General features: G+C 42.2%; 1 protein-coding gene across 3 annotated transcripts in view; it reads right to left on the reverse strand.

The window, feature by feature from the left end:
- The window catches only part of CDIN1 (CDAN1 interacting nuclease 1), a 466,853-nt gene that overhangs the window by 342,516 nt on the left and 105,757 nt on the right, over positions 1–18,580 (reverse strand). For all 3 annotated transcript variants that reach the window (XM_075331123.1, XM_075331124.1, XM_075331125.1), the window contains 2 exons: positions 16,499–16,563; positions 14,325–14,385 (listed from right to left, as the gene is read on the reverse strand). In XM_075331123.1, coding sequence (XP_075187238.1) covers positions 14,325–14,385; positions 16,499–16,563 — 126 coding nt within the window. The remainder of the gene's footprint in view (positions 1–14,324; positions 14,386–16,498; positions 16,564–18,580) is intronic.

The raw sequence follows: 18,580 nt of genomic DNA on the forward strand, positions 1-18,580 counted from the left end.
AGTGAAAATGTAGAGCGTCCATGAGAAAATACAAAATTTTGTTAGAAATTACCAGATCACAAAAATTTTACAAAATGTCCTAAGAGCTGCTCAAGGTATGAGGCAGAATAACATATGCTGGAAGCGATCAATAGTATGGAGTTTTTAGGATATAAATGCCAACTATTGTAGGCCATTAATGTGGATTTTAGAGTGATCTTACGCTTCCGTTTGTCTAGTAATACAAGCTTGACAGGTGACGATTATTTAAAGGAACCCATTCACGTGAAAAACACGCTATTAACTGCGCACATGTGATTGATCTGTAGGTTAATAGCATTTTGAACCTGCCCGGTACCCAAACTGAGAGCCCGGCTAGTGGAGGAAATTACCTTTAAATCTCCCGGCAGTGTACAAGTTTCAATGATCTGAGATGGTCACTAAGTTTAATGAGGTCACCTGAGGTCAGTTTACCTGCAGTCACAGGTGGAGTACAATGGGAACCTCCAGCTATGACCACAGATAAACTAAGTGATGTCACCACTCATCGCTGCAGCTCAGTCACTCTCTGCCTGAAGCCTACAGCAAGAGGACATGTTCTGTGCCAGAGCACTGTGACTTCAGTAGGTATGTAGTAGAGCCGTAATCGTTGTGGAACCGCATGTGGATTATGTCAGAATTGGGTATTTGGAATTAATAAAGGGGTAAAAGAGGGTGGGTTTTTATTTTGCATTTTATTTCAAATAAAGGATTTTTTCGGTGTTTGTGTTTCTTTCTTTTTACTTACAGATTAGTAATTGGGGGGGGGCTCATAAATGCCTCTCATTACTAATCTAGGGCTTAGTGACAGGTGCCACCGCACCAGAACAATCTGGATGAGTCGGGTAAAATTTCGGGGTTGTCGCATCTAATGGATGCAACAATTTTGGGTGGCTGCAGGCTGCCATTTTAAGGCTGGGGGGCCCAATAACCAAAGGCCTCCCCAGCCTGAGAACACCAGACCCTAGCTGTCTGCTTGTTCATAGCGGGGTATCAAAATTGAGGGGGGGACCGCGTGGCTTTTTTTTTTTTTAATTATTTATTTGAATAATAAAAGAGGGAGAGGGTCACAAGCCACATCCAGCTCTGAGAGAGGGTCACAAGCCACATCCAGCTCTGAGAGAGGGTCACAAGCCACATCCAGCTCTGAGTGAGGGTCACAAGCCACATCCAGCCCCCACTCCTTCACGGTAGTGACACCCAGAGCCCCAATTACCAGTTTAATGACAGACAAAGCTTCTCTACAGAAATTACACTGAAGCAGTACACCAAGATCCTGGGGTTCCTACCTTATCCCCATTCAGATCTGGTCTTTTATGTGGGGTTACTCATAAAAGTCACCAAATTGAGACCTCCTCTTTATAGCTGTTTGCTAGACCTCGTGATTATGCACCAAGCTGGAAGACAGTCCCGATCCCCACATCATGGGCTCTCAAGCCACCGGTTGGGAATGCCTGACCTAAAGAATAGCACTAGCCACAATGGCTGACTGCGTTCCCCCCTCCCTGCACGGAGACCTCTGCACAGGTCACATAATGTACTTTTGTGTGGTTTGGGGAAAATTGCAGCAAAAAAAGATGACAAAACATTGTAAGAGTAGACAGTTTTATTTTAAAATTATACAAAAAGGAAGTAACAAGAACCTGCAACATTTATCAGAAAGAAGAGAATATATTTTTGTTACCAGCCCAATATCCAGAGTGAACGCCGGGATAATGAATTCACATGACAAGTCCCTATATCCACGGGGAGGACGGCTACTAAATAAAGTGAGGGCACAACATTTTTGGAAACCAGCAGACACAACTAAAAACTGAATTATCATTCCTGTTTATGGCACTTGGACATATTCATCTTTCCTCCATTGTCGGTATACTTTAGCGCACATTAATAACAGAGTGCACGGCTCCGGCGCTGCCTCATGTGTGTACAAAGATATAATCAGACAAATATATACAGGGGATCAGGTAAGAAATATAGGAGTGCATGGCGCTGCATGCAAAACAGCATCATAGGGCAGAGCCGCCGATTTAACTGGCCTTCTGCAACCGTACCCTGCCACGATGTTATACATCTCTCATCAGATTTTACAGTTTCCACTGATTAAATATATATTGACTCATAAAGTAGCGCCATTACATCAATCGTCAGCAGATGCAGCGAGGTGTCATTTAAATATTAAGTATCATATAAAAATGGCAGCTTGATTGTTTGGAAGTAATAATGTGCTACTGGTTATTGCAACATTTCCCTAATGCATTAAGCAGCGCTCACATTGAGGACACAATAAGGCCCAGGGCACGGAGGAGGGGGATATGGAAAGGATGACGACGAGAGTGGATGGTGGGAGGAAAAATAGGAAGCAGAATTACATCTAAACATAAACTTCTCTGTATAATTCATGCCCCGCTTGTGTTTTCTTTCACATGATGGCGATATTAAATATTCCCTTGTTTTATGTTATGAGCGCTCTCAATTTCTACAGAATACATATTCATGTGTGCGGCGGAGAGGAGACTGAGGCAGTAGGCGATGGAGGTGCCACCTACACAACCGTGCGGACGGTGGAGTGTTATTCATCAGTCAACCACAAGGATTGGTAAAGGGTGGAGCAAATGAGGAGCATCGATTGTCCAAAACTTGTCCTTATTAGGGATGATCAAAAACCACAAATATTCGGCAAAGCCCATATTCGCCAAATAGGTCGCCGCTATTAGACTATTTGCTAATATTCGATGCGCAATATAAGTCTATGGGAAACCCGAATAGTTGCCGAATAGCACCTATTCGGGCTTCCCATAGACTTACATTGTGCATCGAGTATTTGCATAGCGGCAAACTATTCGTCAGATATTCGCGAAGCCGAATATTTGTGATATTCGATCATCCCTAGTCATTATCATCTGATCTGTGCCAGACAGAGGCGAGCACCCCATTTATAACTCCCACTGAGAAATCACAGATCGCAACGTAGCTAAAAAAGTCTTCTATGTAGGTGCTGTGATGGCCATTCACAAGGACGTTGTCTAGACCCACTCATTTGGGCAGGACAATCTGACCATCTCATGTAAATGGGGAGTCTCAACTCTCTCTGATGGCACATGATGGCGTAAAGAAGCATCATCATGTTGATTTCCCGGGAGAGCATTGAATGGCCTAAAAGTCTCCTTACATGGGCGGCACGGTGGCTCAGTGGTTAGCACTGCCGTTTTGCAGCACTGGGGTCCTGGATTCAAATCCCACCAAGGATAATATCTGCAAGGAGTTTGTATGTTCTCCCTGTGTTTGCGTGAGTTTTCTCTAGGTTCTCCAATTTACTCCCACACTCCAAAGACAAACTGATAGGGACCTTAGATTGTGATCCCCAATGGGGACAGTCCTGCAGATGCATGGAATTAATAGTGAATAAATATTACAACAGCTTAGCAATCTCCACAATGAAAAATGTTGAGAGCCTTTTACAGCCTGTCAGATGGCTCTCACCTAAACAGATCAGACATCCTGCTTTGCACTGATGAAGGGGCAAACACCCAGAAACACGTGTCTGTAAGTAGCATGTCTGTTTTTTTTTTTTATCCTAAGCTTCATTAAAAACTCAATACTAACTTATAGGATTGCTATCTCCAATAGCTGTTGCTAGGTTTCTAGCCCTCTTCCTCCCTGAAGTGTATAATACTGAAAAAGGGTAAAAAAAAAGACAATGTGGCGCTGAGTGTAGTAGGTAGTTAGTATACTTGTAGAGCGGAGTGAAGGATTTTGCACTCATCTGGGATTAGTATCTACAGGCGAATCATAAAGCCACTCTAGGAAACTGGCTGAGCGGGGTACTACAGGACAATCTTCCAGTGGGTATCCTCGCTGAAGTATATATTTGCATGTTACATTTTATCCGTAAAAATCATTTTTTCTATTTAGGGTTCATTAAAAATGTTGCACCATTTGCCTTCCATCTCCTCTGTGTTGCACTGTTTATTGCTGGCTGCAGAATGAGTTAACTGAGAATTGCTCAGTGAGCCTGCTATGATGGTCTGATAAGGAGTTTGCAACTCTTAGGCGGCGCTCACATCAGCGATATTTTGCCACAAAACCGGATCCATCACAAATGCATTTCATTTCAATTAATTTCCAATGGAATCGCGGACAGATGTGGTCACATGTGGTTGCGTGCGTTATACAAAACCGCATGTGACCGCATCTTGCTATGATTCCATTGGAAATGAAGCGCATTAGTGATGGATCAGGTTTTGTGGCAAAATACCGCTGATGTGAGCACTGCCTTAGCTGTACTTTTCTGAGTTCCAGTCACCTCCTTTCCGAACACCCAGAAAAGAAGCCTGCCGCAATGGTAAGTATAAACGTGCGCAGGATAGAATGAGCGACGGGGACGTTGCTCATGTGACTCTATGGTATCATGCCCACGGGGCATGATACCACAGAAAGTATGCAGACGTCCATAGGGCAAGGCGCCGCCCATGGGGCCAGCGGCTCTCTAATTTACATAGGAAATATGAAAGTAATAAAAGTCTTTTATTACTTTCATATTACACAATTTTACAACACAGGGATGGGTAGGGAGGTGTAATTAGGCAACACATGCGTCTGCTGATAGGTCAGAACGCATATTCTAGGGGACAGGTTCCCTTTAATAAAACCCGATGTAAAAAATTATTTTTAGAACCAGACACATGCTTTTAAATAAAAATAAAAAACACTATCCTCAAAAGGTGGACAACCCCTATAAGTGCCAATTGCAGGGCTCTAGACTAGATCTAGCTCTAGTCTACCTAGCTTACCATTTTTCCAGCACTACCCAAGGACATGTCAACACCAGACACTGTATCTCTTGACTTACTGCCCAAAAGCATTAAAGAAGCTCAGCTCCTCTCCCAGGACGGATCTGACAGCGGTGAGGATTTGTGATCACTCCGACCACATGTGGCTAAAGTTATCTGCTGATGATCTCACTGTAAACCCATGTAGAGATTCCACATTGAGAAGGTGATATTAAAACCGTGAAAACCTGGCACAAATCTGCAACATGCTGCAGAATCTTCAATTTTCCGTGTGGATTTTTTCTACTGAATTGTATAGTAATTTGATTCGGATTCGGATTGGTCTTAAATCTGTGGCAAATTTTGCAGCGTGCTAATTTAGCTGATACTCAGAATAGGTAGAAGGCAAGTAATGATCTGTAATAAGCTTTCATGTATAATTTGTAGAGTTGGGGCACTTTCACACGTATTGTTAAGATGCTTTTGACGAACGTAAAAAACCCCCGCAAACCGCATATGACTGGATCCTGTTGAAATCATGCAAACGCAAGTGTTATTTTACAGGATTCTTTCACTTGCAGTTTATGGGCGGGCATTGGAGTCGTGTGATCGGGAGTCAGCAACTCAACCTGATGAGAGAGAAAGAGAGAAAGAGTGTAAGAGAAAGAAAGAGAAAGAGAGAGAGAGAAAGAGACAAAGAAAGAGAGAGAGAGAAAGAAAGAGAGAAAGAAAGAGAGAAAGAGAGAAAGAGAGAGAGAGAAAGATTAAGAGAGAGAAAGAGAGAGAGAAAGAGAGAGGAAGAAAGAGAGAAAGAAAGAAAGCAAGAGAAAGAGAGAAACAGAAAGAGAGAAAAAGAGAAAAAGAGAAAGAGAGAAAGAGAGAGAGAGAAAGAGAAAGAAAGAGAAAGAAAGAGAAAGAAAGAGAGAGAAAGAGAGAGAAAGAGAGAGAAAGAGAGAAAGAAAGAGAGAGAAAGAGAGAGAGAACGAGAAAAAGAGAACGAGAGAGAAACAGAGATAGAGAGAAAGAGAAAGTTAAAGAAAGAGAGGGAAAGTGAAAAAGAGAGAGAGAGATTCTCTCTGATCACGCCAGGCTGGTTTCTGGGCATGTTCAGTAGAGCAAACAGAATCCTTTCTATCAGCATGCCACCATTCACATGCGGTTGCGTGCGATACACTCAGGATCCAGTGACATGCAGTATTTAGACACAGCTCAAAAACGCTACAAGTAGCGTTTTTGAAAAAAGTTAAACTATTGCAAGTCACTGAATCCTGACTGTACCGCACACAACCGCATGTGACCGCATGTTGAAGCGACTGCATTGGAAATGCATTGAAATGAAAATGCATTTGTACTGGATCCGTTTTTGCATTAAAAAGACGTTCAGAACGCATGTTAAAAAAATGTCGTATGAAAGAACCCTTAACTCGGTGCTGTCTCATATAGGGAGTGCTCAGGGAACCCTCCTGTATCGGCCAAAACTAGTTATAGGAAAGCCGGACAAAAAGTGTTGTCTCATCTGATGAGATTAAATGTGCGGTGATTTTCAGACTTAAAGGTATTAATTTCAAGATGACAAAAATGTAAAAAAAACCCTTTTAATTTAAAAGTTTAATTATGTGTAGTTCATAATCAGCTGATGTGTGCTGGCTGACATTGTGGGGATTTTACGGACAAAATGACAAGTTAATTCTTAACAGATTGGGTAAGATACCACAGCGCTATAGACAAGGCATTGGCAGACAACTGAAAGCCACTGGAAATAATATGTTTTTTAAAACTCTGTAAAAAAACTTTTTTAAAGGCCCCATTTAAACTTTAGTATTATTTAATAACCTTCAGCTCGATACCGAGCCGTGGCGACTTGCTAGGAAGCTCTGGAGGAAGATCGATCTTGGACAAGCCTAGATAATCTTGAAGGTATCAAGCCATTGGGTTGCTGGTCTTCAGTTTTGTCTTGTTTCTTCTATTTTTTCTTACCATGATGTCATTCTCCAGTGATTGCTCTCTTCATATGATGTGTCCAAACTAGGAAAGTTGTAGTTTGGTGATACTTGCTTCAAGGCTTGATTTGTTCCAAAACTGATTTGCTTCTTGCCATCCAGGGTATTGATAGCATCCTTCCCCAGCACCACATTTCAAAGACGTTGATTCTTCTTCTGTCTTGTTTCTTCATCGTTCAGGTTTCGCATCCATGTGTTACTACAGAAAAGACCAGACTATGTGCGATCCTTGTCTTCATCACCAGTGACATGTTCTTCGATTTGAAGACCTTGTCCAGTGACTTTATTCTTGATTTGCCCATAGCTATTCTCCTATTGACTTCCGGTGTTGTTGCTGCATCTTGAGTGATCATTGACCTGAGTAGGGTGAAGTCCTTTAGTCACTGTCCATCTTAAAATGTGTCCTACTCGTACCAGGCAGTAGCCAATACCATTATCTTCTTTGTATTGAGTTGGAGTCCCATGTTTGAGTTTTCCATCTTGACACACCGTAATAAGTCCTTCATTCCATCTATGGTTGTCGCCATCATTGTTGTATCATATGCACATTTAAGATTGTTGATTTGTCAAACAATTTTGATTTCTTCTTTTTGGCAAGTCCAGCCTCCTGAAAATAGCTTCTGAATATAAATTGAAGAGAAATGGTGACAGGACGCAGCCTTGTCTGATAGTTTCCACAGACGGTAGCATCTCCCTACTTTGAAGTTGGAATAAACACTGTTCTTGTCCAGTTCTTCGGCCATTTACCAGTTTTCCCATATCTTTTGACACAGGCGTGTGATGATGTCAACTGCTGCTTCTGAAGACTTTATTAGCTCTATTTCAATATTGTCACATCCAGGTGCTTTGTTTTTTTACAGAAGCTTTATCGCAGCAACACATCACTGAGTCGTTCTTGAAGAGGTGCTCCCTGTACTCTTTCCATCTTTCCTTGATCTGTTCTGGCTCGGTTACTTTGTTCCCATTGTCTTGTGTCAACATTCCCACTCTTGGTTGAAACAATCGTGGCATCATTTGGTATGCCTTCTGGTCTTGCCCTTCAGATAATTAATTTCTATCTCTGTTCATATCTTTTGGTAAAAATGATCTTTGTCTTCTCAAATGGCTCTCCTTAAGGCTGCTTTACATGCAGCAACATCGTTAGCGATGTCGCTGGTGAAAGCACCCGCCCCCGTCGGTTGTGCGTCACGGGCAAATCGCTGCCTGAGGCGCACAACATCGCTCGGACCCGTCACATGGACTTACCTGCCTAGCGACGTCGCTGTGGCCGGCGAACCGCCTCTTTTTGAAGGGGGCAGTTTGTGCGGCGTCACAGCGACGTCACACGGCAGCTGTCCAATAGAAGCAGTGAAGAAGCCGAAAGAAAGTGAGGCCCACCTCGTTGCTGGAGGACGCAGGTAAGGTGTTGGTTCTCGTTCCTGGGGTGTCACACGTAGCGATGTGTGCTGCCTCAGGAACGACGAACAACCTGCGACCTGCAACAGCAATGATATTTGGGAGAAGAACGACGTGTCAACGATCAACAATTAGGTGATTAATTTTGATCGCTAGCAGTCGTTCGTACGTTTCATACACAACAACGTCGCTATTGAGGCCAGATATGCGTCACGAATTCCGTGACCCCAACGACATCTCGTTAGCGATGCTATTGCGTGTAAAGCCTCCTTTAGTCTTTTACTCATGTTGTCTGCGTCCTGCTTGTTACCTTTTGCCATTCATCTTTCTTCAATAATCTTCAGGGTTTCTTCTCGTAATCATGGCTGTGGGGGTCTACTCTGCCTCTTGTTTATTATCTTTCTGGATTCTTCAGTAATAATAGTCCTTATATGTGTTCATAATTCCTTTTTTTCCCTCCATCTGTGTCGAGTGATACAAATCAGTTGTGCAGACCATTCCAAAAACCTTCAGGTATGTTGGTCAAATCAAAGTTGGAACCGACCCGTTTAGTCTGTTTGTGCAGCTTGACTCTAATCTTTGCTGGTAAAAGTTTGAGGATCAGTTCCACTGTCAGCTACTTTGCCTTGTTTTTGTGGTAACGATCGACGACCTCCATCTCTGGTGAACAAATATGTAGTCAGTCTGATTCTTATAGGCCCAACTCCTTGACGTCCATGTGTAGAGTCTCCATTTATGATGAAGGTGCTCATGATGGACAATTGATTTGTTGTACAAAAGTCAATGAATCTTCCTCCAGGCTTGTTTGTTCACCAAGACCATAGTTTACAAGAACAGTTCCAAAGTTTCCAAAAATATTTAAGCTTACAATATCCATACTACCCAACTATGAAAGATAAGTGGGTCAGTTCTAATTTTGGGGGGGCAGGGGGCTGTCCCTCTGTCCCGGAAGGTACAGGATAAAGCTGTATGTGTGTCCTTGGGATAGAGATACAGTTGAATATAGTTGTAGAGCAATAAATGTGGGGTGAGAGGACACTATGGGGCATCATACTGTGTGTGGGGGGAATGAACTGAGAGTACATCATACTCTGTGTGGGGGAACATACTAAGGGGCATCATACTGTGTGTCTGAGGGACGTACTATTGGGCATCATGCTATGTGTGTGGGGTGAATATTCTATGGGGCATTATACTATGTGTGGGGGGAATGTACCATGGGTCATCATACTGTGCGTGTGGGAATGTACTATGGGACATCATACTATGTGTAGGGGAATGTACTATAGGGCATCATGGTGTGTGTGGGGGGAATGTACTATGGGGCATCATACTGTGTGTAGGGAAATGTACTATAGGGCAGCATGTTGTGTGTGGGGGGGAATGTACTATGGGGCATCATACTGTTTGTGGGAATAAACTGTGAGGGCATTATACTGTATGTGGGCAAATGTACTATGGGGACATCAAGCTGTGTGTGGGTGAATGTACTGTGGGGACATCATACTGTGTGTATGGGGGGGGGTGAATGTACTGTGGGGACATAGTGTGTGGGAGAATGAACTGTGAGGGCACTATACTGTATGTGGGGGGATGCCCTATGGGGCATCCTACTTTGTGTAGGGGAATGTATTATTGGGCATCAAACTGTGTGTAGGGGAATGTACTATGAGATATCATAGAGTATGTAGGGGGAATGTACTGTGGGGCATCATACTGTGTGTAGGAGGGATTGAACTGTTGGACACCATACAGTGTAGGGGGAATTTACTATGGGTAATAAATACAGTGTAGGGGGGAATGTGCTATGGAGGCATCATACTGTGTGGGAGAAGGAACTGTTGGGGCTTAATACAGCGTGAGTGGTGTATTATACTGTGTGGGGGCCTCTGTAGGCCTCATACTGTGTGTGGTCGGCACTTTGGGGGCCAAGAGTGGGGTGTGGTTCTGTGTAGGAGCAGAAAAAGGCTCCAGTAAGAGAAATATTATTGTGTGGGCACAAAGGGCTGGGTAAGGCTAAATAAGTGGCTTAGCGTTTTATAGATACTGTCATAGCACGCTACCCGCGCTGCAGTATGTGTCGCTTTTTCTTTATTTTCACTGTTGGTAGGTATACATCGTCAGATGTAGATGTGGGTCCTGTATAGTGTAATGAAAGGCATGAGAATGATACAAAGGTTTCACCAACTCTATCGGGTATGAGAACGATACAAAGGTTTCACCAACTCTATCGGGTATGAGAACGATACAAAGGTTTCACCAACTCTATCGGGTATGAGAACGATATAAAGGTTTCACCAACTCTATCGGGTATGAGAACGATACAAAGGTTTCACCAACTCTATCGGGTAGGCAAACGATACAAAGGTTTCACCAACTCTATCGGGTATGAGAACGATGCAAAGGTTTCACCAACTCTATCGGGTATGAGAACGATATAAAGGTTTCACCAACTCTATCGGTTATGAGAACAATACAAAGGTTTCACCAACTCTATCGGGTAGGCGAATGATACAAAGGTTTCACCAACTCTATCGTCATTGACAAAATGAAAATCCCCAGTCACATATTTAACATTGTGAGATGCTTTTTAATGAATATTCAAAACCATATTCTTTTCCATAATAATTTGATTAATCATTTTAAAGAGATAAAAAAAACATAAACAATATTCATACATGATATAATAAATCACAGGTGTGGATGAGCCTATATTTCCTGGTACAAGGTATGACAGTGCGTTGTGATCTCATTCTCCGGGGGCTGCGGGGCTGTGATTAAATACAGTCGTCCCATTATTACTGTGAATAAATATTTCAGCCTTTCACATAGTGATTCCACATTGTATAATGCGCCTCCTCCGCCTCTTACGTGGGCATACTCAATAAACCTCAGCAGTGTTTTCTATATTTATAACTTCCACAACCTGCCGACGTGCTTGGATTTTTTTTTTGCGATCAGTCAATGAGAAAACTTGAAAAATATCTTAAGAATTTCTTGATGAGATGGAGCGAGTGTATCAAATGCGAAAAACATGCGGAATAACAAGGGCAAAAAATGCAAAACAGGGTTACAAAGTATGAGTTAATGGAGTGTTCCCACTTTGTGTTATATAACCCCAGGGTAAAATTTGGATTCCGGAAAAAAACTATAAAAACAAATGAGAATGTGTGGGCAAAAAATAACATTCCTCTGCCAACAAGACGCATACTGCCAGTCCCAGAGTTCTGTTGGCTATCCGTCATACAGATTTGTGATCATTTTTTTTTTCTATCAATTAATATGTTAAAATAAAATACTGAAACAACTTTTAAAAAATTCCTACCATTTTGTGCACAGAGCTCCCATACATTACAATGTGACTCCAAGGATATGGACTACAAACAAATCCTATGTAGTCTGATCCTGCAGACATATTCCCATCAGACTGGAGGTAAACCAGCGTGAACTACTGTGCACATCTCATAGACTCTGCAAAGACTCTGGTCCCGCTTGTCAGATATTCCCTACAGTCAACTTATTATTTGTAATGCTAGGTACGGGGAAGTACCAAACAAAAGGTGAAACGGAAGAGAAAGGGTAGATGGTGATCCCTGACCAAACCTACCGCTGGGCTCTGGCTTCCCTCACCACCTTATGCGCCAAGCAGGATACCTGACCCTGACTGACACTGAAATAAGCCCTAGGTAGGGATCAGACGGGATGAGCACCTATGCAGCAAGCAGGATACCTGACCCTGAAATAAGCCCAAGGTAGGAAACAGATGGGATGAGCACCTATGCACCAAGCAGGATACCTGACCCTGACTGACCCTGAAATAAGCCCTAGGTAGGGAACAGATGGGATGAGCACCTATGCACCAAGCAGGATACCTAACACTGACTGACCCTGAAATAAGCCCTAGGTAGGGAACAGATGGGATGAGCACCTATGCAGCAAGCAGGATACCTGACCCTGACTGACCCTGAAATAGGCCCTAGGTAGGGAACAGATGGGATGAGCACCTATGCAGCAAGCAGGATACCTGACCCTGAAATAGGCCCTAGGTAGGGAACAGATGGGATGAGCACCTATGCAGCAAGCAGGTTACCTGACCCTGAAATAGGCCCTAGGTAGGGAACAGATGGGATGAGCACCTATGCACCAAGCAGGTTACCTGACCCTGACTGTTCCTGAAATAGGCCCTAGGTAGGGAACAGATGGGATGAGCACCTATGCACCAAGCAGGATACCTGACCCTGACTGACCCTGAAATAGGCCCTAGGTAGGGAACAGATGGGATGAGCACCTATGCACCAAGCAGGATACCTAACACTGACTGACCCTGAAATAAGCCCTAGGTAGGGAACAGATGGGATGAGCACCTATGCACCAAGCAGGATACCTGACCCTGACTGACCCTGAAATAGGTCCTAGGTAGGGAACAGATGGGATGAGCACCTATGCACCAAGCAGGATACCTAACACTGACTGACCCTGAAATAAGCCCTAGGTAGGGAATAGATGGGATGAGCACCTATGCACCAAGCAGGATACCTGACCCTGACTGTTCCTGAAATAGTCCCTAGGTAGGGAACAGATGGGATGAGCACCTATGCAGCAAGCAAGATACCGGACTCTGACTGACCCTGAAATAGGCCCTAGGTAGGGAACAAATGGGATGAGCACCTATGCACCAAGCAGGATACCTGACCCTGAAATAGGCCCTAGGTAGGGAACAGATGGGATGAGCACCTATGCAGCAAGCAGGTTACCTGACCCTGACTGTTCCTGAGATAGGCCCTAGGTAGGGAACAGATGGGATGAGCACCTATGCACCAAGCAGGATACCTGACCCTGACTGACCCTGAAATAGGTCCTAGGTAGGGAACAGATGGGATGAGCATCTATGCACCAAGCAGGATACCTGACCCTGACTGACCCTGAAATAGGTCCTAGGTAGGGAACAGATAGGATGAGCACCTATGCGCCAAAGCATGATACCTGACCCTGACTGACCCTGAAATAGGCCTTAGGTAGGGAACAGATAGGATGAGCACCTATGCGCCAAAGCAGGATACCTGACCCTGACTGAACCTGAAATAGGCCCTAGGTAGGGAACAGATAGGATGAGCACCTATGCGCCAAGCAGGTTACCTGACCCTGACTGACCCTGAAATAGGCCCTAGGTAGGGAACAGATGGGATGAACACATATGCGCCAAGCAGGATACCTGACCCTGACTGACCCTAAAATAGGCACTAGTTAGGGAACAGATGGGATGAGCACCTATGCACCAAGCAGGATACCTGACCCTGACTGTCCATGAAATAGGCCCTAGGTAGGGAACAGATGAGATAAGCACCTATACGCCGAGCAGGTTACCTGACCCTGAATGACCCTGAAATAAGCCCTAGGTAAGGAATGGATGGGATGAGCACCTATGTGCCGAGCAGGTTACCTGACCCTGACTGACCCTGAAATAGGCCCCAGGTAAGGAACGGATGGGATGAGCGCTTAGTCAACCCCACTAAGCTAATTAAGAACACAGTGAATACGCACAGGGGAAAGAAAACAAATTATCTCCAGTTGACTTATTGAGAGGAACTGCAACAACACAGTTTCTCCAGATGAATACAAGCCGACTGCTTGCACTGAAGACTTGTTAAGAGTATTAGATCTATCAACAGCACACAGTTTGGGGAAATGAGGGTGTTTTTTTTTTGTTTTTAAATATATTTTATTTGATGTCAGCAAGCACATATCATCAACAAGAGAACATGTTGTTACATTCCATAAAATTTCTCCGGATCGTACAATGCTTCTGTTACATCATTTTCTTTTTCATTGTCACAACAATTTCATCTCCATAGAATTATCTTAACAATAATTTACTTTAACTTCACAAACTAACATATTTGTGAGGGTGTTTAAAGACACAAATGGAAGTGCTGATGAAAAACAGCTGAAAGGTGGTGAAATCCACAAGGTCCTAAAGAGAAAGGATAAACCCCAAGCTGGGAACAAGGGAAAGTAAGAGCGCAGCTTGTGTAACCTAACACTGCGACCTTCTATAGCCAGAAACTACAGCAAGACACACTTGTGACACTATTATACTTATTTGCTGAAAATAAAACACTCCTATAAGGAGCACACTTACCTTATTAGACAGGTTTAGTAAAACAGGTGCTGTTGGATGAGCTTTTATATCCTGTATATACCTATGGTTCAAAGGGACACAAAAAGTAACAATGAATATCAGAGATACAAGCTGTGGCAGTAACATTCATCAAGACGCCACACAATCATCAGTAAAATACGGAGACATCACGGCCGGATGACACGTGATCAGCTGCAGAGAGGTACAGATATCGGTGCGGTGCTGCGGGAACGATCAGAACCAGAAGAGCGGTACAGTAAGAAAAGGGCTCTGGGGAAAACAATATTGGCAGCAATTTCCTTTTACTTTTGGAAAACTGATAGAAAAAGAAAATAAATAACATCACCGCTCATCACAGTCGCCGGGTCCACAGTGTGAGCCGGGTGTGGCTGCTGCTCAAAGTCTATGGAGTGTCAGAACAGGGCGCCATAGCCGCTGATTGATGGAGTCTCAGAACATCGTGGGAGGCACTGGACTATGTCGGACCTGCACGGAAAGCTTTGCTTTCTACAAAATTGGTGAACGACGGACAGTATCTTGTTTGTGTTTCTCTCTTTTTATGTCTTTCAGGTTTTCATTTGTGGACTATGTTGGATTCCCTCGACTACGTTGGACTTCTCTGGGATTTTTTTTTTTTTCAAATAAATTGGTGAATCAGGGAAAAAGTCGGTGAGTGTCTTTTTAAAACAAAGTATTTTTGTTTTTTTTCTCTTTCCACTTACTGGGTTAGTAATGGGGGTGTCTGATAGACGCCTCTCCATTACTAACACCAGGGTTTGATTCCAGCTGTCACCAAACAGCAGACATCAACCCTAAATACTCTTACCCAGATTTCCGACTCACCAGGGCAATCAGGAAGAGCCGAGGTGAAGTGCCAGAATTAGTGCAACTAATGTGATGCGCCACTTATGAGGTGGTTGCGGGCTGCTATTTTTAGACTAGGAGGGGCCAATTAACCATGGGCCTTCCCAGCCTGATAATACCAGCCCCCAGCTGTCAGCTTTACCTTGGTTGGTTTCATACAATAGAGGTGACCCCACGTAGTTTTTTCCATTTCATTATTTATTTTTTTAAGTTAAACAAGCCGAAAACACCCTTTAATACCACATGAAAGGCACTAACTAAAGGGTGCAAGTGTATAATATGTAGGGGGGTTGTGAAATTATATATCTACCGGATATCAATCTATTGTAATATCTATATTATACATCTATACATCTATACCTTTCTATAAGATTGTTAAATTAATGACAAGTAGCTTAATATTACAGAGTGATTATGGGATGTTAAAGATTACGTTAACACATTTTATACAGATGTCATACACGTCATATGGGTGCTAAGTGAGAAAAAAAAACCCGCACACTCGCATGACATACAGAGTGACAACATATGTATGACACTCGTCCCACTTTTCTGGATAAGAGCGGCAGCGACTATTCACAAAAGGTAGCGAGGCCTAAATATCAAAAAACCTGCTGGCAGATTCCTGCTCAAAGGTGTATTTTTTAACATTCAAGTCACACAAGCTTTTTTGCAGAGTGTGTTAAAAAATTGTTATGAATCAACTAACGGATTGAGAGATATAGAACATGCAGTATGACATCAATAATATTATACCTCTATCTAGGGATTCATATTGCTAGTATGAGGGCAAGAAGTAACTTGTCCATTCTACATTTTTTTACCTCCCTCATCTTTGAAAATAAAAAAAGTTAAGTTTTGCTTAGAAGCGCTCATTGAGCACTGACACAGCGATAAAGAGGGCAGAAACAGGTATAAACCATCCCTGCCTTCTCTGTGCGCAGTCTGATGCACAGCTGCTCGGCCTGCGAAGATGTTTGATGTGTCAAATGCATATACCCCAGCTGTTTAGATGGACTAATATCATATTTTTCAATCCCACACGTCCTTCCATGGGACCTTACACTGATGCACCAAAAAGGATGGCTGTCATCAATACTATTTATCGTTTGTTTTTTTTCACCAAATTCAACAGGAGCGGGGGGTTTTTTGCATTGCATATTTTTTTTTAATTTATTTTTTTTTTTTTTTTTAAAGCTATGAGTTAATTGGACTATGGACTGAGAAACGGATGAAAACTGGCACAAGTTATTACAAAATGCCTAGAAAATCCCTCTTATTGCATTCAGTTCCAAATCTTGGGAACATACCTCTTGTAATAGATTTCAATGGTATCTGGAGCGTGATGTTTCCAATGGGTCCTTTTCACGTGCTTCTAAAATGAGAATAAAAAGCAAACTAAAGCAATCTAAACTCTGAAAGCCAAATATAAGGGAAAGGAAAGCCAAACTGTAATGCTATGTATATAACGGACAAGCAATAGTAAAGCCAAGTGTCATATTCACTGCAGTAATAAGGTACTCTGTAGCTAGGAGTGACCACTAACATCAGGTATCTGTATCATGGATTCCATAACGGGTCCAAAAAACAACAAAAAAAACAATAGCAGTTGCACAGGAGTGCAGCTTCACCCATAGGCGGAGCAGGGGGCAAATTTGGAAAACAGGTCTGGTTCAGTGGGTCACTCAGCGGGTGTAGTAGAGTGCACTGGTTTGCTTTACCAAGGGGTTAACCACCTTTGAGGATTTTTTTTTTCTTAAATGCTTGTATTTAGGTCTAGAAGTAATTTAACGATTTGGTTCCATTAATAATTTTGGACTTTTTTTTTTTTTTTTTTACAGCGTCTGTTTTTCTGCACATCAGCTTTTATCTGATTTGTGGTTATAAATCATCTAAGAACAGCTAAAAAAAAATAAAATAAAAAAGATAAAAGAAGTTGCGAATATCCTAACAGACCTTCACAGTGCACTCACTGAGAGATTCTCAGTTAGCTCATGCTGTAGCCAGCAATAACCAGTGCAACACAGAGGCTATAGAACTCATACAGTGCAATGTTTTTAGTGAAAACAAATATATATTTTTTGCTACAATTACATGAATTTAAGTTGATAAAAAAAAAAAAAAGAAGAGGTTGTCCAACTTTTGGTACCATTTTTTTTTTTACCTAAATGCATATATTTCAGGCTGAAAATCATTTTTGCATTTGAGTTTCATTAATAATTTTGCATTATTTAGCTTTTAAAGGTTATGTTTCCCTCTGCATTAAACTTTGATGTGGTTCGTGAACAGTTGAAAAGAGATCAGAAAAACTGACATAAATAATAATAATAATATTTATTCATTTATATAGCGCTATTAATTCCACAGTGCTTTACATACATTGGCAACACTGTCCCCATTGGGGCTCACAACCCATTGGGGCTCACAATCTAGAGTCCCTATCTGTATGTCTTTGGAGTGTGGGAAAAAACCGGAGAACCCGGAGGAAACCCACGCAAACACGGGGAGAACATACAAACTCCTTGCAGATGTTGTCCTCAGTGGGACTAGAGCCCAGGACCCCAGTGCTGCAAGGCTGCAGTGCTAACCACTGAGCCACCGTGCCGCCCAGATAAAGTAACAAACTCCCTGTCAGACAGTCCAAATGAGCTCACTGATGGTTTCTCAGTTTACTCATTCTACAGCCAGCAATAAACAGTGCAATGCAGAGATTATAGAATGCAATTGGTGCAAATTTTTAATGAAACCCAATTGCAAAAATGAATTTTTTTTTATATCCCATAATACATGGGTTTAGGTAGGGAAAATAAAAAAAAAACAGTCCCTATAGTGTTCGGAATACTTCTTTAAGAAAAACACCAAGACCACTGCAAAAGAAATGTGTGTGTGTGTGTGTGTGTGTATATATATATATATATATATATATATATATATATATACACACATATACATACACACATGCGTTGCAGTGCAATATAGCAATATAATGTATGTATATATATATGTATGTGTATATATATATATATATATATATATATATATATATATATATATACACACACACACACACAGTATATACATTTCTTTTTTTTTTTTTTGTGATGATCATTTTGCCACCACCATTATAATATACAACGGTGTTCCGACAGGATATCACAATGTTATACTTACTAAATTAACATTTATTTAATAGATATATGGAAAAGTTTCCATGAAATAAATCTCCTATGGAGAAAGGTATACTGTCCTAAAGAGGAGGGATCCAGAAATTTGTTCTGATTGCCACAGTTGGAGTTGGGAAGAATAGGAGGAATTAGGCAACCACCACTGATCATCTGCTGAATATTCGGGCGATCTTGACGGACGTGGGAACTTTTTTGTTACTGTGATTC

Source organism: Anomaloglossus baeobatrachus, chromosome 12, assembly GCF_048569485.1.
Source record: "Anomaloglossus baeobatrachus isolate aAnoBae1 chromosome 12, aAnoBae1.hap1, whole genome shotgun sequence".
Classification (NCBI taxonomy): domain Eukaryota; kingdom Metazoa; phylum Chordata; class Amphibia; order Anura; family Aromobatidae; genus Anomaloglossus; species Anomaloglossus baeobatrachus.